This window comes from Lontra canadensis, unplaced genomic scaffold (genome assembly GCF_010015895.1).
Source record: "Lontra canadensis isolate GAN:19392208 unplaced genomic scaffold, GSC_riverotter_1.0 scaffold125, whole genome shotgun sequence".
Classification (NCBI taxonomy): domain Eukaryota; kingdom Metazoa; phylum Chordata; class Mammalia; order Carnivora; family Mustelidae; genus Lontra; species Lontra canadensis.
In genome coordinates this window covers 5170761-5198440 of record NW_022631119.1, presented here as the reverse complement: position 1 = coordinate 5198440, position 27680 = coordinate 5170761, and the positions used below count along the sequence as shown (strand labels likewise).

The 27680-nt window shown below is 49.3% G+C and overlaps 3 protein-coding genes across 3 annotated transcripts; 1 reads left to right on the top strand and 2 right to left on the bottom strand.

Moving 5' to 3' along the window:
• Positions 1-1635: 1635 nt before the first annotated feature.
• LOC116857582 (ferritin light chain-like) lies at positions 1636-2617 on the bottom strand. The gene has a single exon (XM_032841823.1). It carries the CDS (start codon positions 2506-2508, stop codon positions 1711-1713), a length of 798 nt encoding a protein of 265 aa, XP_032697714.1. The 5' UTR covers positions 2509-2617; the 3' UTR covers positions 1636-1710.
• A 191-nt stretch (positions 2618-2808) lies between these two features.
• LOC116857659 (EP300-interacting inhibitor of differentiation 2-like) lies at positions 2809-4001 on the top strand. Its single transcript, XM_032841954.1, has one exon. It carries the CDS (start codon positions 2897-2899, stop codon positions 3467-3469), a length of 573 nt encoding a protein of 190 aa, XP_032697845.1. The 5' UTR covers positions 2809-2896; the 3' UTR covers positions 3470-4001.
• Positions 4002-13875: 9874 nt separating this feature from the next.
• Positions 13876-20330, bottom strand: SELENOV (selenoprotein V). The gene is made up of 6 exons (XM_032841847.1): positions 18853-20330; positions 17098-17122; positions 16938-16991; positions 16768-16842; positions 16570-16664; positions 13876-14000 (listed from the first exon to the last, which is right to left on the bottom strand). Exons 1-5 carry the CDS (start codon positions 20328-20330, stop codon positions 16587-16589), a joined length of 1710 nt encoding a protein of 569 aa, XP_032697738.1. The 3' UTR covers positions 13876-14000; positions 16570-16586.
• Between the last annotated feature and the right edge of the window lie 7350 nt (positions 20331-27680).

Genomic DNA, 27680 nt, shown 5'->3' with positions numbered 1-27680 from the left:
ATAAAATCTTTTAAAAAATTTTTTGTTTATTTATTTGACAAAGAGAGTGTGTGAGCACAAGCTGGGGGAGTGGAAGAGGGTGAAGGAGAAGCAGGGAGCCCGATGTGGGGCTCGATCCAGGACTCCAGGATCACAACCTGAGTGAGCCGAAGGCAGATACTTAACCCACTGAGCCACCCGGGTGTCCAGATGAAAGATCCTTTATAGCCAGTGGTTCTTAAACTTTAGCGTGCATGAGAACCACCTGGAGGGCTTGTAAAACACAGCTGGGTCCCACCTCCAGACTTTAATTCAGTAGGTATGGGCTGGGATCCATAAACAGACATCTTAAGAAGTTCCCAAGTGTACTGATGCTGTTGGTCTGGGGACCACACTTTGAGAACCACTGTTCCTAGCAATCCCAGGGTCACCTTTTCATAGAGACAGACCTCTTGGTGACTTCTTGGATGAACTATGAAGCTTTAGGCCAGCTCTATATCTATTACAACTGTTACCAACATTAAGTTTTGTTTTTTTTTTTTTTTAAGATTTTATTTATTTATTTGACAGACAGAGATTACAAGTAGGCAGAGAAACAGTCAGAGAGAGGAGGAAGCAGGCTCCCTGCTGAGCAGAGAGCCTGATGTGGGGCTCGATCCCAGGACCCTGGGATCATGACCTGAGCCGAAAGCAGAGGCTTTAACCCACTGAGCCACCCAGGCGCCACCACCAACATTAAGTTTTAATGGTAGTTTTGTTTCAAATAGCCTTTTAAATTTAGGACAGAGTGAGGTGCCTGGGTGGCTCAGTTGGTTTAGCGTCCAACTCTTGATTTCGGCTCAGGTCATGATCTCAGGGTTGTGAGATTGAGCCCCACATGGGGCTCCTTGCTCAGCGGGGATCCTGCTTCTCACTCTCCCTCTGCCCCTCCCCATCTGCTTGTGCCGTCTCTGACAAATCAATAAAATCTTTAAGAAAAAAACTGCTATAAAGGGGTGCCTGGGTGGCTCAATGAGTTAGGCCTCTGCCTTCAGCTAGGGTCATGGTCTCAGGGTCCTGGGATCAAGCCCCACATCCGGCTCTCTGCTCTGTGGGGATCCTGCTTCCCCCTCTCTCTGCCTGCCTCTCTGCCTACTTGTGATCTCTGTCAAACAAATAAATAAAATCTTAAAAGAAAAAAGAAATCGATTTCCAGTGGTGGTTACATGGATGTTGGCTTTCTGATCAATCAACCCACTCTATATTTCCTATACTTTTCTATGTTATACTGCACAGATAAGATTTAGGAAAAAAAAAAAAATGGCCAAGAGTGGCCAAAGAAATGTTAAAGACAGGAAGGGAGTATGATTAGAAAGCTTTAGTAGTTCAGAGGATTGTTGTGAGGAAGATAAACAAATGAATAAATGGAAAGTAATAAAGAACACCCTCTCCCTCCCGCCACCCCCCAAAAACCCCACGAATCTAGACTATTTTGGAATACAATACAGGCGGCTTTTTTTTTTTTTTTTCTTTCTTTCTCCCCTGCAAAAAGCTTTATTGTTTCCACTTGGCCCACAGCTTGGGGGAGGACCTCTCCCGGGTGGTTAAAAAGCTGCTTGGCTTTATTGTTTCCACTTGGCCCACAGCTTGGGGGAGGACCTCTCCCGGGTGGTTAAAAAGCTGCTTGGCAGCTGGCTGCTCGGACAAACCCAGACAGAAGCTCCGGGACTAAGGGGATGTCAGAGGGGCCCCTCAAAGGTCGCTGGGCTCCAGAGGCTGACAGTCACGCTTGAGGGTGAGCCTTTCGAAGAGATACTCGCCCAGCCCGCCCTGGGTGCAGGACACCCTGCGGAGGTTCGTCAGGTGGTCACCCATCTTCTTGATGATTTTCACCTCCTCGCCCAGGAAGTGGCTCTCCAGGAAGTTACAGAGATGGGCGTCCGCACGGGAGGAAGCCAGGGCGTGCAGATCCAAAAGGGCCTCGTTCAGGTTCTTCTCCAGGACCACAGCAGTTTCCATGGCGTCCAGGGCTTTCCCCCACTTGTCGTGGGACGGCTTCTGCACATCCTGGAAGAGGGAGCTGCCGCTGCGCTGTTCTTGCAACATCAGGAGCTTCTGGGCGCCTTCGAGCTTCTTCTGGGCCAACTCTTGGAAGAAGCGGCCCAAGCCCTCCAGAGCCACATCGCTGCAGTCGAAGTAGAAGCCCAGGGAGAGGTAGGTGTTGGATGCCCGCAGGTGCATGTTGACTAGGCAGTTGACGGAGGCCTCCACCTCGGTGGAGTAATTCTGGCGAACCTGACAGCTCATGGTTGGTTGGCAACAGGGAGCTAAGCTCAAAAACCGGTGTTGGTTGGCCCCAGAGGCAGAGGGTAGCTGAGGAGATGGTTCCGATGGTTGAGGCTGTACAGAGGGTTGAGGCTGCACCAGCGGCTGGAGGGCGACCGGAGTCTGGAATAAAGGGTGGCCCTGGGTCTGTTCACAAATTCTGTTGAAACACTGGACAGATCCAGGGGCCCGCCGGACGCACTGTTGGTGGGGCATTATAATCATGGGAGAAGAAGCTTTGAGTGAAGCATCTTGGATGGGATCTTGGGAAAGCCAACAAGAAGCAGTCTTGTAGGACTTTCTTTGTAAACGTTAAACTGGTCCAAATGGAATACACGACCTCGGGCGTTCGGTTACCAACCCGGCAGTTTCAGCTGTGATGGCACATACGACCGCTAGGTGGCGCCTGGCGGAGCGCGGGTGCCCGGCCATGACGCGTGCGCAGTGTGCCTGGGTTGAGCCGTAGGCCCTGCGCTCGCGCACACGGGCTCGCGCGCTGCGTTTCCTGGCGCGCACGGCGCTGGCGCATGCGCTCTCAGCTGCACGCCCGTAGTCGCGCTGTCCCTTTACCGCAATTTTTCTGGGAGCGGTTGAGCTGCCCCCGCGGTCCGAGATGTCCGAACTGCCCGCCGACAACAATATCCGGCAGACGGACGCGGCGAATGGCCACCGCGACGTCCGGCAGGCGGAGGTAGGCGGCGGGAGGCGGGAGCCGGCCCCGGCGCGGCCTGCCGAACCCGGAGAAGGTCCGGTGGCGGCGGCGGCGGCGGCCAGGGAAGCCCGCGAGGCGGCGGTCGACCGCGAGCTGGCGGGGCCGGCAGAAGAAGAGGGCGCGCAGGCCAGACTCCGGTCCCGGCCTGCGAACGGTCCGGCCCTGGGTGCGCTGCCGTACCTCCGCCTGCGTCACCCCCTTAGTGTTTTAGGAATTAATTACCAGCAGTTCCTCCGCCACTATCTGGAACACTACCCGATCGCCCCGGGCAGGATCCAGGAGCTGGAAGAACGCCGCAGGAGGTTTGTGGAAGCCTGCAGAGCCCGGGAAGCCGCGTTCGATGCCGAGTATCAGCGGAATCCCCAGAGGATGGATTTTGACATTTTGACGTTTACTATAGCTCTCACCGCATCTGAGGTTATCAATCCTCTGATAGAAGAACTCGGTTGTGATAAGTTTATCAGTAGGGAATAGTCTGGCGACGGACCTGCGTGCAGGGGAGCGAGACTTGCGCCGGCCGTGTCGTTGCGTCGTAAGAAGTCCTTGTATGGGAGATAAGCCCCATGCCTCGTCGGGTGGGAAAGGGAGGTTTATCAGGAAGGGAGACAGAAAAGATTCAAAGCCTCGTGACTTCTGTGACGTTGGGTTTGCGACTGATAGATTCTTGACCCTGCGTGGTGGAAATATCTTTGAAAAACTGTTTCCCCAACGTGAAGGAGAGGTTTCATGCAATTGAGACCCGGTGTGAAATATTGGCCATAATAGAGCCGGTGATGAGGAGAGAAATGGTCAGATACTCATGGTAGCAAGAAGGAGTCACAGCTGAGTTATCCTGTAGACAGACTGGAAGCCCCCGGAAGAGAACTTGAAATTGTCAGAATTTGCGCTCTCCTCGCGTCAGGTTTTAGTCTAAGGCGATTTTGTGTTTTCTGAGGCATTTCAAGTGGCAAACAATGTAACTGTTATATATATTACGTGATAAATTATGTGTTCAAGAGTTTCTGAAGTTTCTCGATTTTTTTTCTTTCATTTTTAATTTTTACTTAAGGTGGGTTTTTTGTTTTGTTTTGTTTTGTTTTTTGGCAAATGTATTCACACATCCCCAAAAGTAAAATATATGCTGAAAAGCCTTACCTCCCTGTCCCCTCCATCCAGTACCACAACCCACATCTGTAGGTACCTCTTCTGTCCTTGCAGTGTCCTTATGTACACACAAGCAAATGCGAATTTGGGTGTTTGGGGGGGGGGGGTGTTCTGTTTTTTTGTTTTGTTTTGTTTTTCATTTCTTCACAAAAGTTGGTGTATTTACTGATTTATAAGCTGCTTTTCTAGTAAGAATGTATCTTGACGATCCTTCCAAACCACTAGGTTTCCTCATTCTTTTTTAGAGCTGCATTTTGTTTCATTCTGTGGTTGGTTATGCTGTAACTTACTTATCCAGGAACCTACTGATGGGCCTTTGGGTGGTTCCCCATCTTTTGCTTTACATTTCTTTTTAAAGATTTTATTTATTGGGGCCCCTGGGTGGCTCGGTAGGTTAAAGCCTCTGCCTTCGGCTCAGGTAATGATCCTAGGGTCCTGGGATCAAGCACCACATCGGGCTCTCTGCTCCAAGGGGAGCCTGCTTCCTCCTCTCTCTCTGCCTGCCTCTCTGCCTACTTGTGATCTGTCTCTCTGTCAGATAAATAAATCTTTTTTAAGAAACGATTTTATTTATTCATTTGAGAGAGCACAAGCAGGGACTGGAGGGGCAGAGGGAGAAGCAGACTGCGCTGAGCAGGGAGCCCAACTGGGGACTTGATTGATCCCAGGACACTGAGATCACGACTTGAGCTGAAGTCACACATTTAATCAAGTGAGCCACCCAGGCGCCCCCTGACGATATAATACAGCATTATTTCTTTTAATTTTTCTTATAATTTTTTTTTTTTAGATTTTATTTGACAGAGATCACAAGTAGGCAGAGAGGCAGGCAGGGGAGGGGGTTGGGAAACAGGTTCCCTGCTGAGCAGAGAGCCTGATGTGGAGTTCGATCCCAGCACCCTGAGATCACCCCACCCGAGGGGAAGGCAGAGGCTTAACCCACTGAGCCACTCAGGCGCCCCTCCCTTAACTTTTATAAAATGATGGAGCAGCTTATAATCAGCAGCTTCTTAGATTCTTTGTTATATATAATACCCATAGTGTGAATTTACAGAATTGAGAATTCTGGGCCAAAGGTACTCATTTGAAATGTTACAGATCCTGCAAAGTTGCCTTCCGTACGTGTTGTACCACATTCCACTTCTGCCAGCAACTGAAGGACTTTTCCTTCTAGTCTTACCGACATAGTAAGCCACCAATGGTCTGGATTTTGCCAATCTATATACTTGAAAGGTAGTATGTTGTTTTGAGAGAGAGAGAGAGCAAGCGCGTGCACGCTAGCAGGGGGAGGGAGGATAGAGGGAGAGGGAGAGAGAATCTCAAGCAGACTCCCAGGGGCTCAATCCCAGGACCCTGAGATCATGACCTGAGCCGAAACCAGGAATCAGAGGCTTAACCCACTGAGCCACCCATGCACCCCGACAGCATGAGTTTTAATTTGCTTCTCTCTTAGGATTGAAAAATCTCTTCTGAGAGTTCTGTATATTCCCTTTTCCATGAACTGTTCATAGCTTCTATCCATTTCTCTCCTGAAGAATTTTGTCCTTTCCATGTTGATTCCAGGGCTATTTGTGTAACAGTGATAAGATATAATAGCTTGTAATGTGAGTTACAGATGTGTTTTCCCAGTTGGTCATTTGCATTTGGTTATCCTGAAAGCCTTTTGGTATGGAGTTGTTGGGTTTTTGTTTTGTTTTGTTTTTTGCTTTTGTTTGCTGTTTTCTTTTAAAAGGGGGAAGATTTTGAATCTCAAGGTTTTCTTGGAGGAGATGTGTGTAGTTGGTGTATATTTGAGTCTTTGAGCCACTTGGAATTTAATCCTGTAGGAGGTAAGGACACAAAATTTCTTAGGTGGCTACTGGTTGTTCTAACACCAGTTAATAACCAGTCCAGCTTTTCCCCACTAACTTTGTTTAAAGATGCCTCTAGGTATACTACACTGTGCTTTTCATTTTCTGACTACATCATTTTAAATCTGGCAATGCTAACCCTTGTTACACTTCTTTTTCAGAGTGTCTCTGGCTGTTTTGTTTCTCTTACTAGTCAGCCTCAAAGTCAGCTTACGTTGTTTTAGGCAAAGTTTTTTTTTTTTTTTTCTTTTTGAGAGGTACCTGGGTGGCTCAGTTGTTAGGCGTTTGCCTTCGGCTCAGGTCATGATCCTGGGGTCCTGGGATTGAGTTCCACATCTGGCTCCCTGCTCAGAAGAGAGCCTGCTTCTCCCTCTGCCTGCTGTATCACCTGCTTGTACTCGCTCGCTCTCGCTCTGTTAAATAAATAAATAAAATATTTAAAAAACAAAACTTTTTTTTTTTTTGAGAGAGAGAGTGTGGGAGCCAGGCAGAGAGGAAGACAGAGAACAAGCAGTCTCCACACCCAGCACGGAGCCTGGCTGGAGGCTGGATGCCACAACCGGGAGATCACGACCAGAGCTGAAACCAAGAGTCCCGACACTTAACTGACTGAGCCACCCAGGTGCTCCTCAAGCAAAGCTTTTTTATTAGAATGACACAGCAGTTAATTTAGGAGTAACTGCTATCGTTAAGATACTGAGACTTGGGGCACCTGGGTGGCTCAGTCCTTAAGCAGCTGCCTTCAGCTCAGGTCATGATCCCAGGGTCCTGGGATGGAACCCCCATCAGGCTCCCTGCTCAGCAGGAAGCCTGCTTCTCCCTCTCCCACTCCCTCTGCTTGTGTTCCCTCTCTGTTTGTGTCTTTCTGTCAAATCAATAAATAAAATCTTATTAAAAGACAAACAAACAAACAGTCTTCCCATCCCAATGGTCTATTTTCCCTTTAAAAAAAAAATTTTTGGGGCGCCTGGGTGGCTCAGTGGGTTAAGCCGCTGCCTTCGGCTCAGGTCATGATCTCAGGTTCCTGGGATCGAGTCCCGCATCGGGCTCTCTGCTCAGCAGGGAGCCTGCTTCCCTCTCTCTCTCTCTGCCTCTCTGTCTACTTGTGATCTCTCTCTGTCAAATAAATAAATAAAATCTTTAAAAAAAAAAAAAAAATTTTTTTTTTTTTTTAAGTAATCTCTACACCCAGCATGGAGCTTGAACTTACAACCCCGAGACCAAGAGTCCCACACTCCACCAACTGAGCCACCCAGTCACCTCTATTTTCCCATATTTTTAAAAAAGATTTCCTTTGTGTCCTTCCAAAGAATATCAATGTTTATCCTCAAATGAATGTTCCTAAAGCAGGCCTTTCACAGATCTAGTTATGTATTCCTACATACATTTACCTTTTTTTGTTTTTCCTATGTAAGCGAGGATTATTTCTGTTACATTTTCTGAAAGTTTGCCTGTGTGTTTGAAAATAATTGGTTTAAAAAAAAAAAAGGAATTGATTTCTGCATACTTACTTGCTAGCCTGTTACCACACTGAATTCTCTTAATTGTTTATAGAAGTATTTCATGTGGTTCTCTTAGGTTGGAAAACAAGTCCTGTTAAATAGTGAAAATATTGTCTCTTTTCCTTTTTATACCTAAAACTTCTTTCTCCTTATAAATTCCAGTTCTTTCTGTCGAATGTAAAATTATGTGAAAGACAGTCATCCTTGTTCCCCATTTTGTGGAAATACTTCACGTATGCATTTGCCCCTCTGGGGACGTGTTTTACAAAGAATGATGATTGAATTTTGTCAAAGCCCTTTTCAGACTCTTCAGTGAACCTAGGGTTATTTTTAATATACTGATAGTTCGTAATGTTTGCATTCTTCAAATGATCTTTATTTACAAATGAGGTATAATCCTTTTTTTTTTTAATTTGTTTTTGTTTTTTTTTTTTTAAGATGTATTTATTTATTTATTTATTTGACAGAGAGAGAGAGAGAGATCACAAGTAGCCAGAGAGGCAGGCAGAGAGAGCGGGGGAAGCAGGCTCCCCACTGAGCAGAGAGCCAGATGCGGGGCTCTATCCCAGGACCCTGAGATCATGACCTGAGCCGAAGGCAGAGGCTTAACCCACTGAGACACCCAGGCGCCCTGAGGTATAATCCTTTTAATGTGCTTCGGATTTCCCTCTCTTTTTTTTTTTTTTGTTTGTTTGTTTTAAGATTTTATTTACTTATTTGACAGAGCACAAGCAGGGGGAGAGGGAGAGGGAGAAGCAGGCTCCCCACTGAGCAGGGAGCCTGATGCAGGGCTCAATCCCAGTACCCTGTGATCACCATCCCAGCCGAAGGCAGATGCTTAACTGACTGAGCCTCCTGGGCGCCCCTCTGCTTTGCTTTGCTTTGCTTTGCTTTGCTTTGCTTTCTTGCTTGCTTGCTTGCTTTCTTTCTTTCTTTCTTTCTTTCTTTCTTTTTTTTTTTTTTAAAGGAGGCTGGCATTAGAATTCTGTAAGTGAAGTTGCTGTGTCCTTTTCTTGTGCCCTATTTGTTATTTTTAGATACTAGTGTTCTCGCATCATGTAAGTAATAGGGAAGCCTTCCTTTCCTAAATTCTGGAACACTTTAAGACCCACTGGAATCATCTTGTTAAGATTTGGTAGCATCTCCTTTGTGACTGTTGGGGCCCCGTGCTTGGGGTGGTGAGGGTGAGGGTCCGGTCGCCACTTTCCCTCCTTTTCCCCCACCCTGAGAGAGATGGATTTGTAGGCACCTAGAAGACGAACATTTCCTCGCAGACTCGGAGTGACTGGCTTTCTTGGGGTGCCTTTCTTTGCACTCCTGGTGACAGAAGGACTCGGAGGCAGCAGGCACTAAATACACGCCCTGACCCGCGAGGCGCCTTTTCAATTTCTCTCGTGCGATGTGTATCTCAAGGTCAAGGCCTGGAGTTTCTGCTTATCAGGTTACCCTGGAGGCTGCTTATTCTCAGGAGTTCTTCCAGGATCTGGCCTGAGACAGAAATGGCAGGTTGTTACCCAAACAGGAAGCAGCGTGATAACTCCGACGTCCACAGTTGTAAAGAGCTCCGAAGACCTCTTGTCCCTTCATTTGCCCAGAAAAGAACACGGAGGCTTAGAAGGCTCCAGGTCCGTCTAAGATCCTGTGTTCTTCCCACCGAAGGGCACTGACCTGAAAGTGGGGAATAGCCTCTCAGCAGGTGAGCGGGACCAGGGCTTTGGGGAGGGTGGATATTAACAGCATCACTTGGGGGGTCAGACTCCTGGGGTTCACAATCTGATTTTGACAGTTTTCTGTGAGACCCCGGGCTTATTACTCAATGCTCTGTTTCTCCTTGAAGATACTCCCACTTTGTTCCTTCCACAATCTTTATTGGTGATGAACTCTAACGGGTTAAATACATACGCTTTTGGAATTTCCGAGGAGGGGACACAAGAATCTAGAGTTCCTGGACCAACACGGGTCCCTTAGAATATGTAAATGCATGTTGTCACGTGACCAAGTTAAGTTTTCTTGTATGAAAATCTGCATATATGATCGCCTAGCAGATCCCAGACTCAGCTGGTTTGGAGAGCTGCTCCCCCGCAGATATCCGAGCGTGGGAAGGGTGTCCAAGAAAAATGGCACTGGGACTGCCAGCTCCGAACTGGATGTAACTAGGGTCGTGGGTAAGGCTCTGTTTTCTTCAGGGACTGAGAGGAAGACACAGAGAAGGAAAGTAGGTCATTCTCAGCCCACTGATGAAAATGACTAAGTGGTGTCCGTTTCCTCTTGTCACCAAGACCTACCCATACCTATTGTTTTCTGCGAGGAAAGGGAAAAATACGGCCCTTTCTCCAGAAATGGATGGGCCGCAGGGCACCCCTGGGAGCAAGCACCCAGCTGAGAGTCCTTTCACCTCAAAGCAGAAATAACCTTTATGGTGTAACTAGGTGTGTGGTCTTTGCCGCGCCCCCCGCCCCATTCCTGGCACAGAGCTCCTGAAATTCACCTGGGATTCCCTGAATGATAAGGGTGATCGGCGTCTTTTGTTCTAAGGAGGTGACTCTTGGTGGCCCCATAGATAGCTCCAGGATGAGGACCAAGGTCTGGTAGAAGCTCAGCCCCACCCCAGCCTCTGGGGAAGGGACAGCGGCTGGAGGCTGAGTGAATCACCCACGGCCCCTGCTGTCCTCAGTCCTGTCTGCGTAAGGAAACCTCCAGAGACCAGAGTTTGGAGAGATTCCCCAGATGGGTGAACACTGAGCCGCTGGGAGCGCCGTGCCCCTTCCAGCATACTGTGCCCTGTCTCTCTCCCAGTTGGCCGCTCCGGACTCATTCTGGTGAATTATCCAACTTGGAAGGAGCTGTGGGAACCCCTGAACTGATAGCCAGTTGGCCAAACATGCCGGCGACAACCTGGGACTTAGGGGTGGCATCCAAAGCGTGGGCAGCCTCATGGGACTGTGTCCTTCCCTTGTGGGATCTGACGCCAACTCCCGGAGATAGTGTCAGCACTGGACTGACCTGTAGGACACCCAGCTGGTGCGCAGAGAGCTGGAACGGGGGTAGAGAGCACCTGCGCACCTGATGTCAGGCCCATTCAGGGTAGTCTTGGGTTTGACTAATTCACGGGGCAAAATCCTTTTAGTCATTTAGCGTGACATAGTCCTGGGAGCGATAGCCTGTCCTATTCACGTGTCCCACCCATACTCAAGGGAAGGTGGGGTTATATGAAACGACCCCAGTGCACGTCATTGGGGGTCATCTTAAGATTCTGCCTGCCATAAAAAGTAAATATTGGGGGCACCTGGGGGGCTCAGTCGTTAGGCATCTGCCCTTAGCTCAGGTCGTGATCCCAGGGTCCTGAGATCCAACCCCGGGTGGGGCTCCCTGCTCAGTGGGGAGCCTGCTTCTGCCTCTCCCTCTGCCCCTCCCCCCTACTCATGCTCTGTCTCTTTATCAGATAAATGAAATCACCAGTAGGCAGAGAGGCAGTCAGAGAGGAGGAAGCAGGCTCCCCGCTGAGCAGAGAGCCTGATGTGGAACTCGATCCCAGGACCCTAGATCATGACCTGAGCCAAAGGCAGAGGCTTAACCCACTGAGCCACCCAGACGCCCCCAGATAAATAAGGTCTTTAAAAAACAAAATAAAACAGTAAGGAAGCTTATTCTTCCCTCCTGTAACTGTTCCCCATTACTGCTGTCTCCTTCCTCCGCTCCCATGGACGCCTTCCCTGGCTCTTCAGGACGGTGCACCGTCAAGAGTCCACATTCCAGACAGCAGCATGGCTGGCACCCCTTCCCTTAAGAGCACAATCCAAAAACTGCATACCTCCCTTTTCTCACATCCTACTGCCCAAGCTTAGTCATGTGGCCATGCCTGGTGGCAGAGGAGGCTGGGAAGTGTAGTCTTCAGCTGGGGACTCTCAGGAAGTCCGGGAGGACAGATACTGAGGGACATCTAGCGGTCTCTGCCACAGCCGGGATGGCCAAATCCTCGTCTTCACTTTCCGGCCGGAGACACCAAGCTCAGAGTGCTGATGTCACCAAAAGCTGCTGGGTAAATAAATCAAAGGTGGAGGGGGGAAGGGAACCTCTTTGTACTGTACCCCAAGACCAGGGGCTTTTACCAGCTCAGAAGAGCTGCTCTCTCATCCTTGGTGCAGGAAGAGGCAGGTGGGGATAAATGAAGGTGGGGAAATGCATAAATTTGTGACAAGGGCTGGGAGGGGGTCTCTCATGGTTGCCACCTCGTGTCTGGGTGTGGGGTTGCGGGCGGCAGGAGAATGTTCTGAATTTACTGAGGCACCAGTCCTGGATGCTGCCTTCCTCTCACGCTCGTATCTGGGCCATACAGTGCGGTGGGCAGCACGGGGCTCTGCAGACAGACTGACTGCGCTGGATTCTCGGGGCAGGACTTACGCGCTTGCAAGCAGGTATGCCCTGAGAAAGTTAACGTGCACAGAGTCCCTGTGCCAGGAAGCACTCTTCAGGTATTTTCACACACTTAACTTGCGGACTCTTTTCAACAGCCCTAGGTGGTCAGTGCTACTACATCCCCCATTTTACCGATGGAGCGACTGAGGCACAGGGAAGTGAAGTTCGTGCCAGAGCTAGGAAGTGGCAAAACCGGGATTCAAATTCAGGTAGGGATTTGACTCCGGGGTCTGTGCTCTTAGCTAGTAAGTTTTAGGGTCCTCTCCTCCAGGTCTGCCCCACCCCCAGCTGCACGGGCTAATCACGGTCAGGACTAGAAAGAGTCCAGACTCATCGAAGGCCCAGAGCTTCACTTTGGAAGTGCGGGCAGCATGTCTGCCATCTCTCCAATGACCACCGCATCGCAGCCTCTGTGCTGTGGCAGACCCGGTTAGGGGTCTGCACTGTGTCTGTCCCCTCTTCTTCTGCTGGAGCCGAACATGGGGCTGAGCCAAACCAGGAGCTCTCATCCTCTCCCCACCCGCACCATCCCCTCCCCAGGAGGAGGGCATACCTGCCCTGTCTGAAGTGTTTGTGAATGGACAGCTGGTCCATTCCAAGAAGGGGATTCTTTTTTTTTTTTTTTTTTAGATTTTATTTGTTTATTTGACAGAGATCACAAGCAGGCAGAGAGGCAGACAGAGAGAGAGGGGGAAGCAGGCTCCCCGCTGAGCAGAGAGCCTGATGTGGGGACCGATCCCAGGACCCTGAGATCATGACCTGAGCCAAAGGCAGAGGTTTAACCCACTGAGCCACCCAGGTGCCCCCCAAGAAGGGGATTCTTAAAAGGGTTTTTTTTTTGTTTTGTTTTTTCATTTATTTATCTGACCGAGAGTACAAGCAGAGGGAGAGGGAGAAGCAGGCTCCCCACTGAGCAGAAAACCTGACACGGGACTCGATCCCAAGACTCTGGGATCATGAACTGAGCCAAAGGTATACACTTAACCCACTGAGCTACCCAGGCACCCCCGAAGAAGGGGATTCTGACATAGAGGGTGGTACTAGGATGTGGGGGGGAACCTACAAGTCCCTGATGTTTCCCCTCTGTGCCCAGAAAGGTGATGGCTTTGGGGATGAGGCCAGGCTACAGAAAACTGTGAGCATTATCACTGAAGAGATCAGGAGAAGGTAGTGGGGCAACAGGCAAGCTGGAGGGGAGGGAGGTGAGCTGGGAGGGGCAGCGGAGGGACTGCGGGTCATGGGGGATAGCACCATCCTGGCAAGACTGGGTGGGGCTTCCAGGAAAGGTTTGCCTCCCTAAAAAAAAAAAAAAAAAGGTGCCCCAGCTGGCATGTCCTTCCTTATTCAACCCTTCTCCACCAGGAATACAGACATGATGGGTAGAGGCGCAACAGTGAAATGTGTGTGAGCCCAGCCCCCTCCTACCAGTTCACGGGGAAAAACTATTAATTGGTCCTTTTGTGTGAGCCACTGGTGGTCTGGTTTGCTGTTACTTGTAGAGAGCACCACTCCAAATGAAACCTACTTGTTCTGTGCCAGGCCTTGAGAATTCCATGATTAAGTAGTGTTAGGATCCCCATTTTACAGAGGAGAATATTGAGGCTCCCAGAGGCAGGGTCCCTTATTGGAGGTCACAGCAAAGGTCTGACTCCCACACTTTGCAGTGACCTCTTGGCTCCCGCCCAGTGACTTCATGGCACCAGGTGCAGAGTAGGGGGCCCATCGATGTCCCACGAATCCACACTCGCCCCAGGTCACCCGAGACCCCTCCCAACACAGCGATTCTAGGACCTGAGGTTAGATGATCAGGAGCAAACCTAGGGAGCAACAGGCGAAGGCTTCTCTTCAAAGATGCCCTCCCTTCCCCCACCCCCAGTCCAGACCCTTGCCGATGCCGGGAGCCAGGAGCAGGCGACTGCCACAGACTTCAGGAGAGAGTAGGCCAACATTAGACACTGTCAGACCAGAACACAGGGAGGCAGACTGTATGTATTTCCCTGTTCCCCTCCCCAACCCACCCCCAGCCCCAGCCACCATCAGGAAAGGACCTGACTTGACAACATTTCAGCCCTTCCCGGCATCCTGCTGAGGCTCCTGAAATAGAGAAAGAGAGAAAAATTTCTAATTTTTAAAATAACAACTGTATTTTAAAAAATAGCATTTATATTAGAGTTTACTAGGTGTCAGGCACCATAGTAATGCTTCCCACTTGAGGCTTGAGGCTCCTTACCATTTCTCAAACACACCAGACACATTTCTACCACAGACCCTTTGCCCTTGCTCCTCCCTCTGCCTGGAATACTTTCCCCCAGATATTCACATATGCACATGGTTCAATCCCTTCTTTCAAGTGTTTAGAGATTTAAAAAAAAAAATGGTTTTTGGGGGGTGGGAGAGAGAAAGCGAGAGAGCACAACGTGGGGAAGAGGGAGAGGGAGAAACAGCCTCCCTGCTGAGTAGGGAGCCCACCTGGGGCTCCATCACAGGACCCCGGTATCATGGCCTGAGCCAAAGGCAGACCTTCAACTGCCTGAGCCCCGCCCAGGGGCCCCTCAGTTTAAATACCATCTTCCAAATAAGGTCTTCCCCCACTGCTCAATTCAGAATTGCAAAAAACTCCCAGCACTCCCCACTCCTTTCCTGCTTTGTTCTCTTTTCACTACTTCTTTTAATCTTCTGTTTGCCTTGCTTGGCTGTCCCAACACTAGAATATCAACCTCCTTAGGGCAAGGGTTCTTACTGTTTTGTTCACTGTCCCATGTCCCCAGGACCTAGAACAATATCCAGCACAAAGTAGGTACTCAGCAAATATTTGTTGAAAATAAATGAAATCCAAGGAGGTAAAGGCTGTCATAGTTTCTGGGTTACAGAGGAGGAAACAGGCAGAGAGAGGTGCAGGCATTTGCCTTACCTCACACAGCCAGTAAACAGCAGAGCTGGGATTTGAAGTCAGAAAACACTGACTTAACTATTATCCGTCCTCCAGATTTGTAATGTTGATTGTTGTTCTGGTCCACCCAACTTTTTCCCTCCTTATCCCTCTTCCTCATGTGGTTTGGGGGGACCAACTCCATCCCCTTGTCCGGGAATGGCCACATGAGATCACTATGTTCCCTTGGGTCTCAGTGATTGATTCTGGAAGGAAAATGTGACCTAATCCAGGTCAATGGGAACTTTCTTCAGGATTCATGCCACCATGAGGGGGAGCCTGAGAATAAAGTTAACCCAGGAAAAAAGCAGAACGCGGAGTAAAGAAGAGTCAGATTCCCAAGGCCAATGTTTTGGTGCCTGGATCAAGCCATGCCTGAAGCTAATTAGCCTCTAGACGTTTATTCTCATGAGCCAATTTTTTTTTCTTAAGCCAAACTGAACCGGGTTCTCTGTTGCAATAAGAATAGTCATTACTTATTCCAATAACAGCAGCTGTCACTGAAGAAGGGTTTTGACTGGCCTTTAATTCACAAGGCCTAACATCACCCGCTTCAGCTTTGTGTGGCTGGCGGATCCAGGGTTTGAATCTAAGTCTCTGTGACCCCAGAAGCTGCATGCATAACCATTATGTACTGTCTCTTACACATCACATAACCACATGTACTGTCTCTTACATATCACTTATGCCCCAAAAAGGTGACAACTTTTTGTAAAAAATAAACAGATTAAAAGTATTAAATCTGTAGTAGCTTGCAAATGTGTATGTATAGTAAGTGGTTTTAAAAATGCACTACCTGGGGGGAAAAAAAGTCCAGTATGTGGGGCACCCGGCTAGCTCACTCAAAAGAGCATGTAACTTTTTATCTCGGGGTTGAGTTCGAGCCCCACACTGATATATAGAGATTACGTACATAAATATTTTAAGTGAATAAAAAATAAAAATCCATTATCGGCAAAAAATAAAATCCAGTATTGGCGGCAAATAAATTATTGTGCATATGGTTTAATACCTTATACCAATTCCAATACCAGTGGAACTTTCTGCAGTGATGGATTCTATATCCTCTGTGCTGTCCAATCCAGTAGCCACATGTGGCTATAGAGCACTTGAAATGTGGCCAGTGTGACTAATAACTGCAGTTTTTTAAGATTATTTTTTTCTTTGTCAGCGCACGCTCGAGACAGCAGGAGCAGGGGGAGTAGGAGAGGGCGAAGCAGCCTCCCTGCTCAGCAGGGAGCCTGACGCCTGCCCTGGGACTTGATCTCCTGACCCTGGGATCATGATCTAAGCCAAAGGCAGACGCTTAACTGACTGAGACACTCAGGTGTTCCAAATATTGTATTTCATTTTAATTAACTTAATTGTAAATTGCAAAGCATCGGCCTGCTATTGGATAGTACAGCTTTACAACTAGGAGCTAAGAAAGGAAAAAAGGAACCTTAAGTTCTTTTGGAAGAAAATTAGCCGATATCCCACTGAGCCCTTCTCTGAGCCTTGTAAATTTATTATGTTAAGTGAGGCGTCTTCTGGGAGCATCTCAGCAAACCCATTTTACAAAGGATGAAAATGAGGTTCAGAGAAGGGTAGAGCTGACTTGTCCTGATCTAAACAGGAAGGCTGGGCTGAGCTAGGACAGTGACTAAATCACCTTTGACTCCCAGACAGTGCCCTGCCCACTACCTACCCACCACCCCCCCCATCCTCAGCCCCGCCTCACCTCCCTGATCTCACCTCCAGCCGGTCACCTGCTACCTTTTGCTGATCTCCTCCTCGATAATGCTCAAAATTTTCTGCAGCCCAGCCTCATCCACAAAGCCATCACCTTTCTGGGCACAGAGGAGAAAGAGCACGGACATGTAGGTCTCCCACCCCCGGGGGATCCCAGCACTGCGGCCCGCCCGCCCTGTCTGGGCCCCTTGCCAGAATCACCTTCTTTGAATGGACCAGTTTTCCATCCACAAACACTTCAAACTCCCCCGTAGCCTGGGCAGCTCTTTCCTCCTGCTGGAGAGGGAAGGTGGGGGGTTGGGGGAAGGTGAGAGCTCCCCTCCAAGCCCCTGGAATCTCCCAGCCCTGACTGCCCCCCTCAGGCCACTCACAAAGAGGAGACGATTTGGAAATTGCTGCTCCAGACTCTTTCTCAGTAGAATGAACTGCAGAGAGGAGGGGGGAGGAGAAACAGGACCTCCTTCTAGACTTCATGTCCAAACCACCCCCTCCCGGCCCCTGCCACCCACCTACAGAGTCAAAACTACTTACCCGAAGGCTATAGCTTCAGAGGCCGCTGGAGGGAGGGCAGAGAGAGATGGAGGGAAGACACTGCATCAGTATCTCCTCAAGCCCAGAGGGAGCCTGGGAACAGTCTGATCCCGTCCCTCCGCTGCTTGGAACCCTCCCATAGTGGCAGCTCACCCAGGGCAAAAAAACAGTCCTCTGCATGGTCCATAAGCCCCCACCGGCTCTGCCCCATCTCCTCCTCCACTCTCCCCCTGGCCTGCTCTGCTCCAGCCACAGGGACCTCCTCCGATACTCCAGGCATGCCTGCCTCAGGGCCTTTGCACCACCTGTTCTCTCTGCAGAGCCCTGGTATCTGCACAGCTCCTTCTCTCCCCTCCTTCAGATCTTTGCTCATACATCACCTTCTCAGGAAGACCATCCTGATCACCCCAGCTAAAATTATTACCGCCTCCTTGCCTTCTGCCATTAACACTGATCACCTTCTAAGATGCTATATAATTACTGTGCTTCGTATTTATTGTTCATTCCCACCCTCTCTACACAAGGATCACAAGGATGTGAGTGCCATAAGGACAAAGATTTTTTGGTAAGAATTAGAGAGCAAGCGAGAGAAAGAGGATGAGCCTGGGGAGCAGCAGAGGGAGAGAGAAACAGACTCCCAGCCCAGCAGGAAGCCCGATGTGGGCTCCATCCCAGGACCCTGGATTGTGACCTGAACGGAAGGACATGCTTAAAGAACTGAGCCACCTAGGCACTCCCAGCGATCTCAGTCTTATTCACTGCTGTGTCCCTAGTGCCAAGGACAGGGCCTGGCACGAGGTAAGTGCTTAATAAACGAATTAGTGAATTAATGAATCCATGGAGTCAGAGAAAGAGCTGGAAAGGAGAAGGGCAGGGGTGCTTGGGATCGAGCCCCACATCAAGCTCCTTGCTCAGCAGGGAACCTGCTTCTCCCTCTGCCTGCTTCTCCCCCTGCTTGTGTTCTCTGTCAAATAAAGTCTTTTTAAAACCAGGGGGAGAAGGGCAGAGAGAGATGGGGGAGATGAGGAAACATAAGAAAAAGGAGAAAGACACTGAGTTGTGGGGAGAGACTGGGCACAGAGAAATGGAGTGGGGGAGGGAGAGGAAATGGGGGGAAGAGTGAAACTGGGGAGAGAGAAGGGGGAGAGAACATTCTAAAGCAGGAGAGGGGGATGGGGATGAAAGGGAAAGACCAGGCCCCGGCCTGGGAAGGTCACTGCTGTTACTAGGGCCACAGACACAGAGACTCAGCTCTGAGACCACCAAAGACAACAGAAACCAACTTCTTTCGGCCTTTGTAGCTGGGTTCCTCCTCCCCCACCTTTTACCTAGATCCCTTCCCCACGACCCAGCTCTTCACTTAGAGGCCATCTGGGGAAAGGCCATCCCTGACAGTCTGAAATTCCCACACCCCCCAGTGCTCCCCGGTGGGCTTTGCATCTGCAAGGCCCAGCTGGGCCTGGGGAGAAAAGCAAGGGGATGGGGTCAGCACTCCATCCCTGGCATAGGCCCAGTCCGTGGGGGGCAGCACACTCCAAAAATGGATAAATGAGTGAGGGGGAAGCTCAGAGCAGGGATGTGAAGCCCCAGATCTCCAGCCCCCGTGAGCATGGCAGGTGGAGTCAAGACTGGGACTTGAGACTCCCTCCCTTCCCCCTCCTAGCAAATCCCCAAAGCCCCACCGCCCCGCCCCCCCACCCCATCCAGCCTTCACCCGCAGGGAGGTAGGCCAGCGTGCACTAGGACGACCCTCACCAGTAGATCACTCGAATCAGGATCTTCTTGTCCAACGGGAAGTTCTCGCTGGTGGGGGCTAAGGGGCCGGGCCCCAGGATGGGCACCGGCACAGACTCGGGAGTGGAATCTGTCAACTTTGTGGCGGAGGAGTCGGTGCTCGAGGTGGAGCCAACGGTGAGCCTCAATAAATCAGTGGCGGATGGAGTGTGGACAAGAATGGACTCTCGGTTGAACCCGAATTCACTGGTGACGGATGGAAAGTGCTTCACACTAGGCGGCCGCGAAAGACCCTTGTCGCGCGACAAAGCGGGTTCCGAAGCGGGTTCCGTGGGCTGATCCAAAGGTAGGACTGAGTCCGGGAAGGATTGCGACACAGGGACAGCAGCCGTGATCTCGACCCCGACCCGGGATGAAACTGGGGTTGGGGCAGGGGCCGGAGGCGGGGTCCAGATTGTAGTAGGTGTCTGCGCCGGAATAGGGGTCTGGACCCCGGTCGGCATCTGTGCCCGAGTTGGGGTCCGGACGGGAGTGGGGTTCCAGACCGGGATTGGAGTCTGGACGGGAGTCGGGGTTTGGGCCGGGGTCGGCATCTGGACCGGAGGTGGGGGCCAGGCCGGGGTCTGGGCCGAAACCTGGGTCTGGGCAGGGGTTGGGTTCCAGGCGGAAGCTGGGGTGTGGATGGGAGTTGGGGTCTGGGCCAGGGTTGGGACGATAGTTGGAGTTTGGGACGGGGCCTGGGCAGGAGTGGGGGTCCAGGCTGAGGCGGTGGTCTGGGCGGAAGCCGGGGGCCAGGCCGAGGCCTGGGTCTGTGCAGGAGTCGGGGGCCAGGCCGAAGCTGGAGTCTGGGCAGTAGTGGGGATCCAGGCTGAGGCTGGGGCCTGGACGGGAGTCGGGGTCCGGGCTGGGGTCCGGGCTGGAGTCGGGGTCCAGGCCGAGGCTGGGGTCTGGACAGGAGTTGGGGTCCAGGCTGAGGCCCGGGTCTGGGCAGGAGTCGGGGTCCAGGCCGAAGCTGGGGTCTGGGCAGTAGTGGGGATCCAGGCTGAGGCTGGGGCCTGAACGGGAGTCGGGGTCCGGGATGGGGTCCGGGCGGGAGTCGGGGTCCAGACGGGAGTCGGGGTCCAGCCCCGGGTCGGGGTTCGGATGGGAGTCGGGGTCCGGGCCCGGATCGGGTTTCGGACGGGAATCGGGGTCCGGGCCCGGATCGGGTTTCGGACGGGAGTCGGGGTCTGGGCCCGGGTCGGGGTTTGGATGGTAGTTGGGGTCCAGACCCGGGTCGGGGTTTGGACGGGAGTCGGGGTCCAGGCCCGGGTGGGGACCGGAGTCGGGGTCCGGGCGGGGGTCAGGATCTGGACAGGATTCGGTGTCTGGGCCGAAGTTGAGGTCCAGGCAGGAGTTGGGGTCCGGACCGGGATTGAGGTCCTGACTGGAGTCGAAGCCCTGGCTGAGATCAAGACCCGGCCTGGGGAGGGGGGAGGGGCCCTTGCCTGGTTGTTCATGGTGGGGTCAGGGGGGGCCCCCCCGGGTAACGGGGTGGGGGAGGGGGGATTGGGCTCCTGCCCAGTCCTCCTTCCTTGGGCAGGGAAAGCCTCACCCACACCAGGATTCTAACATGGGAGATGACCACAAGGGGGCACTGTGACATCATGTTCCACCGGGTAAGAAGGTTCCATTGCTCTGGGCCAGGGACCAGGTGGGAGGGACCTCTGGATCTCACCTAAAAATTCCCATCCCTAAATGCCACCTCCAAGGTAAGGAACACAGACATTGCTCCAGTGTTCTCCTCACTGTCGCTAAACATTCATCCATTCGGTACCTATTTCTTGAGCGCCTGCGGTGCGCACATTCCTATGCTGAGTGATTCCGAGGTCAGCCCTCATCAGGAAAGCCCTGGTCCAGGAATCAGTTTCCCTGTCCAATGGGGAAACATATACCAAACAAGGACAGCCCAGGGTGGCCAGGGCTGGAGGGGTCAGAGATGACAAAGGAGGCCCAGAAATCTGCAGGATCCCCAAAGGTGCTAGAACCAGCCTGGGGCAGAGCAGGCTCTCTGAATGGGGTAACTGGGTGATCTGGAGAAAAAGCACCATAGTAGCCAAAATAACCGAGTTTACAAGTATATAGTGCAAAGTGCTACCCCTACGAGCACAGTACGTGACACTGCCGGGATCCACATGGAAACGGTCAGGCTTGGGCGTCCTGGCCCTTAATCACTTGTGGCTCATTCACTGCTGAATCCCAGGCTCCTAGAACAGGGCCTGCCTTGTTTGCAGGAGGTGCTTCCTAAATATTTGTCTTTTTATTTTGAAATAATGAGACACTCATATGTAACACTCATAGGAAACTGAGTAAAACTAATAGTTACTGAGCACCTCCTATATCCTTTCCACCCAGCTTTCCCCAGTGACAGCCTCAGCTGTAACCCTAGCACGTTGTCAGCACCAGAACTCTGACATTGGTCCGAGACCATTAGGTCAGGTACACACCTTATTTTGAATCATGAAAGGGTTGGGTTTGGGGGTTTGTTTTTTGTTTTAAGATTTTATTTCTGAGAGAGCGAGCATGAGCGGGGGGTGGGGGAAGACAGAGGCAGAGGGTGAGGCAGACTTCCCACTGAGTGGGGAGCACAATATGGGGCTTGATTCCAGGACCCTGAGATCATGACCTGAGCCCAGGGGTGACACTTTTTTTTTTTTAAGATTTTATTTATTTATTTGGCAGACAGAGATCACAAGTAGGCAGAGAAGCAGGCAGAGAGAGAGGGAGAAGCAGGCTCCCTGCTGAGCAGAGAGCCCGATGCAGGGCTCGATCCCAGGACCCTGGGATCGTGACCTGAGCTGAAGGCAGAGGCTTTAACCCACTGAGCCACCCAGGCGCCCCCAGGGGTGACACTTAACTGAGATGGATGCCAGGGGCCCCATGGGAGGGTTTGAAAGGGAGAAGAGTTAAGAGCACCTGGGCAGCTCTGTCAGTTGAATGGCCAACTCTTGATTTCAGCTTGGGTCATGACCTTGGAGTCCTGGGACGGAGCCCTAGATCAGGCTCCTCGGTGGGGAGTACCCTTAAGAATTCTCCCTCTCCCTCTGCTCCTCCCATCCACCCACTCATGTGCGCACTCGCTCTCAAATAAATCTTTAAAAGGGGGGGGAGGGTAGAAAGTTATGACCTACTGTACTTTGCAAACACTGGGCCCTTCTCATGTTAAACCTTTGGCCTGGGTCTCAAAAACTATGAAGATCATGAGACCAAATTTTCTGTGTGATGCTAAGCAAGTTTCTACCCGTCTGGGCTTCAATTTGCCTTTCTGTGAAATGGGCTTTCCTCTTACAGCACCATACTGAGAACAAACACTCACTGAGCATCTGTTATCTGCCAGCCTCTGATATTAAATGCTTTGTACATGTTTAAAACATTTCCTGGGCGCCCGGGAGGCTCAGTGGGTTAAGCATCCGCCCTTGGCTCAGGTCACGATCCCAGGGTCCTGGGATTGAGTCCTGCATCAGGCTCCCTGCTCAGTGGAAAGCCTGCTTCTCCCTCTCCCACTCCCCATGCCTGTGTTCCTTCTCTCACTGTCTTTCTCTGTCAAATAAATAAAACCTTTTTAAAAAATTAAATAAACAAACAAATGAAACATCTCTCTGAGGCCCAATGTGGAGCCCAGTGCAGGGCTTGAACTCACCACCTGGAGATCAAGTTGGATGCTCAACCAACCGACTGACCCAAGTGGGTGCCCCTGTGGCAGCTACTCTGAAGGCTGTGTCTGTTCATCCCAGCCTCTCTGGTCACTCCCTGGAAGTTTCTGTCTCCTCCCACCCCTGCTGGTATACAGGTCTTGTTTTTTTGTGGGCACCTGGACATTTCAGATAGCAACTGTGGCAACTCTGGGTGCTGGTCCCTGCCCTGGGGTCTATTTCTGTTTAGTGACTGGCTAGATGATTTGTTCGGTTTATCCCTTTCCTTCCTCCAGCAAGTGCAGAGCCAGGGAAGGCAGCACAGGGCCTTAGATATGCCCTGTCATCCTGGGCTGGTGGCTTTGGGAAGCTTCTCTGGGTCTTTCTCTGACCATGTGGGGCAGCTGGGCTCCACCAGTCGCCAGCTGCTTGCCCTATTGTTATTGTTTTCAACACTTCGGGAGGCATAAACTCTTTCAGATACTGATCCAATCAAATCAAGGATCCCTGGAAGGGTTACTCCCCCAGGTTCCCAAAGTTGGTTTGAGATTCATTCTGACCCAAAGCGGGTTCTTGCCAGCTCTTTCCCTGGATCTCTGGCAAACTAGCCAGGATATATCTATCATCTCCTTCTATCTGCATTACTTATACCATGACCCCCACCGTTTGAGGCACCGTTAGTCTTGAACTTCACACTGTCATCCATCTATTCTTATCTGGATAAAATGACAAGGCAGAAAGACCACAAAAAAACAAGAGACAGGGGCGCCTGGGTGGCTCAGTGGGTTAAGCCGCTGCCTTCGGCTCAGGTCATGATCTCAGGGTCCTGGAATCGAGTCCCGCATCGGGCTCTCTGCTCATCAGGGAGCCTGCTTCCCTCTCTCTCTCTGCCTGCCTCTCTGTCTACTTGTGATCTCTGTCAAATAAATAAATAAAATCTTAAAAAAAAAAAAAAGAGACAGTACCAATGACTAGGGACCTAATCAATACGGACTTTAGTAGTATGTCATAACTGGAGTTCAGAATGATGAGTATCATCAAGGTGCTAGCTGGGCTTGAAAAAAGCATGGAATATACTAGAGAGTCCCTTTCTGCAGAAATAAAAGAACTAAAATCTAACCAAGCTGAAATTAAAAAAAAGCTATTAATGAGATGCAATAAAAAATGGAGGCTCTTACTGCTAGGATAAGTGAAGCAGAAGAGAGAATTAGTGATACAGAAGACTAAATGATGGAGAATAAAGAAGCACAAAAAGAGAGAGATCACCTACTGGACCAAGAGGGGAGAATTCGAGAGAGAAATGACATCATAAGACAAAACAGTATTAGAATAATTGGGATTCCAGAAGAAGAAAGGGAGCAGAAGGCATATTGGAGCAAATTATAGCAGAAAATTTCCCTAATTTGGCAAAGGAAACAAGCATCAAAATCCAGGAAGCACAGAGAACCCCGCACAAAAATCAATAAAAATAGGTCCACACCCTGTGATCTAACAGTAAAACGTACAAGTCTCAGTGACAAAGAGAAAATCCTGAAAGCAATTCAGGAGAAGAGGTCTATAACATACAATGATAGAAATATTACATTGGCAGCAGACCTATCCACAGAGATCTGGCAGGCCAGAAAGTTCTGGCATGATATATTCAGAGCACTAAATGAGAAAAATATGCAGCCAAGAATACTATATCCAGCTAGGCTGTCATTGAAAATTGAAGGAGAGGGGCGCCTGGGTGGCTCAGTGGGTTAAAGCCTCTGCCTTCAGCTCAGGTCATGATCTCAGGGTCCTGGGATCGAGCCCCACGTCGGGCTCTCTGCTCAGCAGGGAGCCTGCTCCCTCCTCTCTTCTGTCTGCCTCTCTGCCTACTTGCGACCTCTCTGTCAAATAAATAAATAAAATCTTAAAAAAAAAAATTGAAGGAGAGATAAACTTCCAGGACAAACAAAAACTAAAAGAATTGGCAAACACCAAACCAGCCCTACAGGAAATGTTGAAAAGGGTCCTCTAAGCAAAGAGAGAGCCTGTAAATAACAGATCAGAAAGGAACAGAGACAATATACAGTAACAGTCACCTTACAGGCAATACAATGGCACTAAATTCATATCATTCAATAGCTACCCTGTGTGTAAATGGGCTAAATGCCCCAATCAAAAGACACAGGGTATCAAAATGGATTAAAAAAATCGATATGCTGTCTGCAAGAAACTCATTTCAGACCCAAAATCACCTCCAGATTTAAAGTGAGGGGGTGGAAAACAATTTACCATGCTAATGGACATCAAAAGAAAACTGGGGTAGCAATCCTTATATCAGATAAATTAGATTTTCTTTAAAGATTTTATTTATTTGACAGAGATCACAGGTAGGCAGAGAGGCAGGCAAAGAGAGAGGGGGAAGCGGGCTATCCACCAAGCAGAGAGCCCAATGCGGGGCTCAATCCCAGGACTCTGAGATCATGACCCGAGCCGAAGGCAGAGGCCCAACCCACTAAGCCTCCCAGGCGCCCCCAGGTAAATTAGACTTTAAGCCAAAGACTATAATAAGAGATTAGGAAGGATACTATATCATACTTAAAGGTCTGTCCAACAAGAAGATCTAACAATTTTAAATATCTATGCCCCTAACATGGGAGCAGACAATTATATAAACCAATAACAAAATCAAAGAAATACATTGACAATAATATAATAATAGTAGGGGCCTTTAACTCCCCCTCACTGAAATGGACAGATCATCTAAGCAAAAGATCAACAAGGGGGGCACCTGGGTGGCTCAGTGGGTTAAGCTGCTGCCTTCGGCTCAGGTCATGATCTCAGGGTCCTGGGATCGAGCCCCGCATGGGGCTCTCTGCTCAGCAGGGAGTCTGCTTCCTCCTCTCTCTCTGCCTGCCTCTCTGCCTACTTGTAATCTCTGTCTGTCAAATAAATAAATAAAATTAAAAAAAAAAAAAAGATCAACAAGGAAATAAAGGCTTTAAATGACACACTGGACCAGATAGACATCACAGATCTATTCAGAACATTCCATCCCAAAGCAACAGAATACACATTCTTCTCTAGTGCACATGGAACATTCTCCAGAATAGATCACATCCTGGGTCACAAATCAGGTCTCAACCTGTACTAAAAGATTGGGATCATCCCCTGAATATTTTCAGACCACAATGCTTTGAAACTAGAACTCAATCACAAGAGGAGAGTTGGAAAGAACCCAAATACTTGGAGGCTAAAGAGCATCCTACTAAAGAATGAATGGGTCAACCAGGAAATTAAAGAAAAATTGAAAAGATTCATGGAAACAAATGAAAATGAAAACACAACTGTTCAAAATCCTTGGGACGCAGCAAAGGCAGTCCTGAGAGGAAAATATATAGTGATACAAGCCCTTCTCAAGAAACAAGAAAGATCTCAAGTACACAACCTAACCCTATATGTAAAGGAGCTGGAGAAAGAACAGCAAAGAAAGCCTAAAACCAGCAGGAGAGGAGAAATAATAAAGATTAGAGCAGAAATCAATGAAATAGAAACCAAAAGACCAGTAGAACAAATCAATGAAACTAGGAACTGGTTCTTTGAAAGAATAAGATTGATAAACCCTGGCCAGACTTATCAAAAAGAAAACACAAAGGACTCAAATTAATAAAATCATGAATGAAAGAGGAGAGATCACAACCAAGACCAAAGAAATATAAACAATTATAAGAACATATTATGAGGGGCACCTGGGTGGCTCAGTGGGTTAAGCCTCTGCCTTCAGCTCAGGTCATGGTCCCAGGGTCCTGGGATCGAGCCCCGCATCGGGCTCCCTGCTTGGTGGGGAGCCTGCTTTCCCCCCCCATCTCTGCCTCTCTGCCTAGTTGTGATCTCTCTCTGTGAAATAAGTAAAATATTTTTTAAAAAGAACATATTATGAGCAACTATATGCCAGCAAATTTGACAATCTGGAAGAAATGGAAGCATTCCCAGAGAGGTATAAACTACCATAACTGAACCAGGAAGAAAGAGAAAACCTGAACAGACCCATAACCAGTAAGGAGGTTGAAGCAGTCATCAAAAATCTCCCAACAAGAGCCCAGGGCCAGATGGCTTCCCAGGGGAATTCTACCAAACATTTAAAGAATTAGTACCTATTCTCCTGAAACTTCAAAAAAAGAAAGAAAGAAAGAAATGGAAGAAAAACTTCCAATCTCACTTTATGAGGCCAGCATTACCTTAATCCCCAAACCAAAGACCCCATCCAAAAGGAGAATTTCAGACCAATATTTTTGATGAACACAGATGCAAAAATTCTCACCAAAATATTAGCCAGTAGGATCCAACAGTACATTAAAAGGATTATTCACCACAACCACGTGGGATTTATTCCTGGGCTGCAAGGTTGGTTCAACAGCTGCAAATCAATCAATGTGATACAATATATTAATAAAAGAAAGAACAAGAACCATATGGTACTCTCAATAGATGTTGAAAAAGCATTTGACAAAGTACAGCAACCTTTCTTTATCAGAACTCTTCAAAGTGTAGGGATAGAGGGTACATACATACCTCAATATCATCAAAGCCATCTATGAAAAGCCCACAGTGCATATCATTCTCACTGGAGAAAAACTGAGAGCTTTTCCACTAAGATAAGGAACATGGCAGGGATGTCCACTATCACCATTGCTATTCAACACAGTACTGGAAGTCCTAGCCTCAGCAATCAGACAACAAAAAGAAATAAAAGGCAACCGAGTTGGCAAAGAAGAAGTCAAACTCTCACTCTTTGCAGATGATATGATACTTTATGTGGAAAACCCAAAAGACTCCACCCCAAAACTGCTAGAACTTGTACAGGAATTCAGTAAAGTGTCAGGATATAAAATCAATGCACAGAAATCAGTTGCATTCCTATACACCAACAGCAAGACAGAAGAAAGAAATTAAGGAGTTGATCCCATTTACAACTGCACTCAAAACCATAAGATACCTGGGAATAAACCTAACCAAACAGGCAAAGAATCTATACTCAAAAAAAACTATAAAGTACTCATGAAATAAATTTAGGAAGACAAAGAAATGGAAAAATGTTCCATGCTTATGGATTGGAAGAATAAATACTGTGAAAATGTCTGTGCTATCTAGAGCAATCTACACATTTAATGCAATCCCTATCAAAATGCCATCAATCTTTTTCAAAGA

Excerpts from the sequence above, each read along its gene's own strand:
- LOC116857582 (XM_032841823.1), bottom strand. The coding sequence starts at position 2,508 with ATGATTATAATGCCCCACCAACAGTGCGTCCGGCGGGCCCCTGGATCT.
- LOC116857659 (XM_032841954.1), top strand. The coding sequence starts at position 2,897 with ATGTCCGAACTGCCCGCCGACAACAATATCCGGCAGACGGACGCGGCG.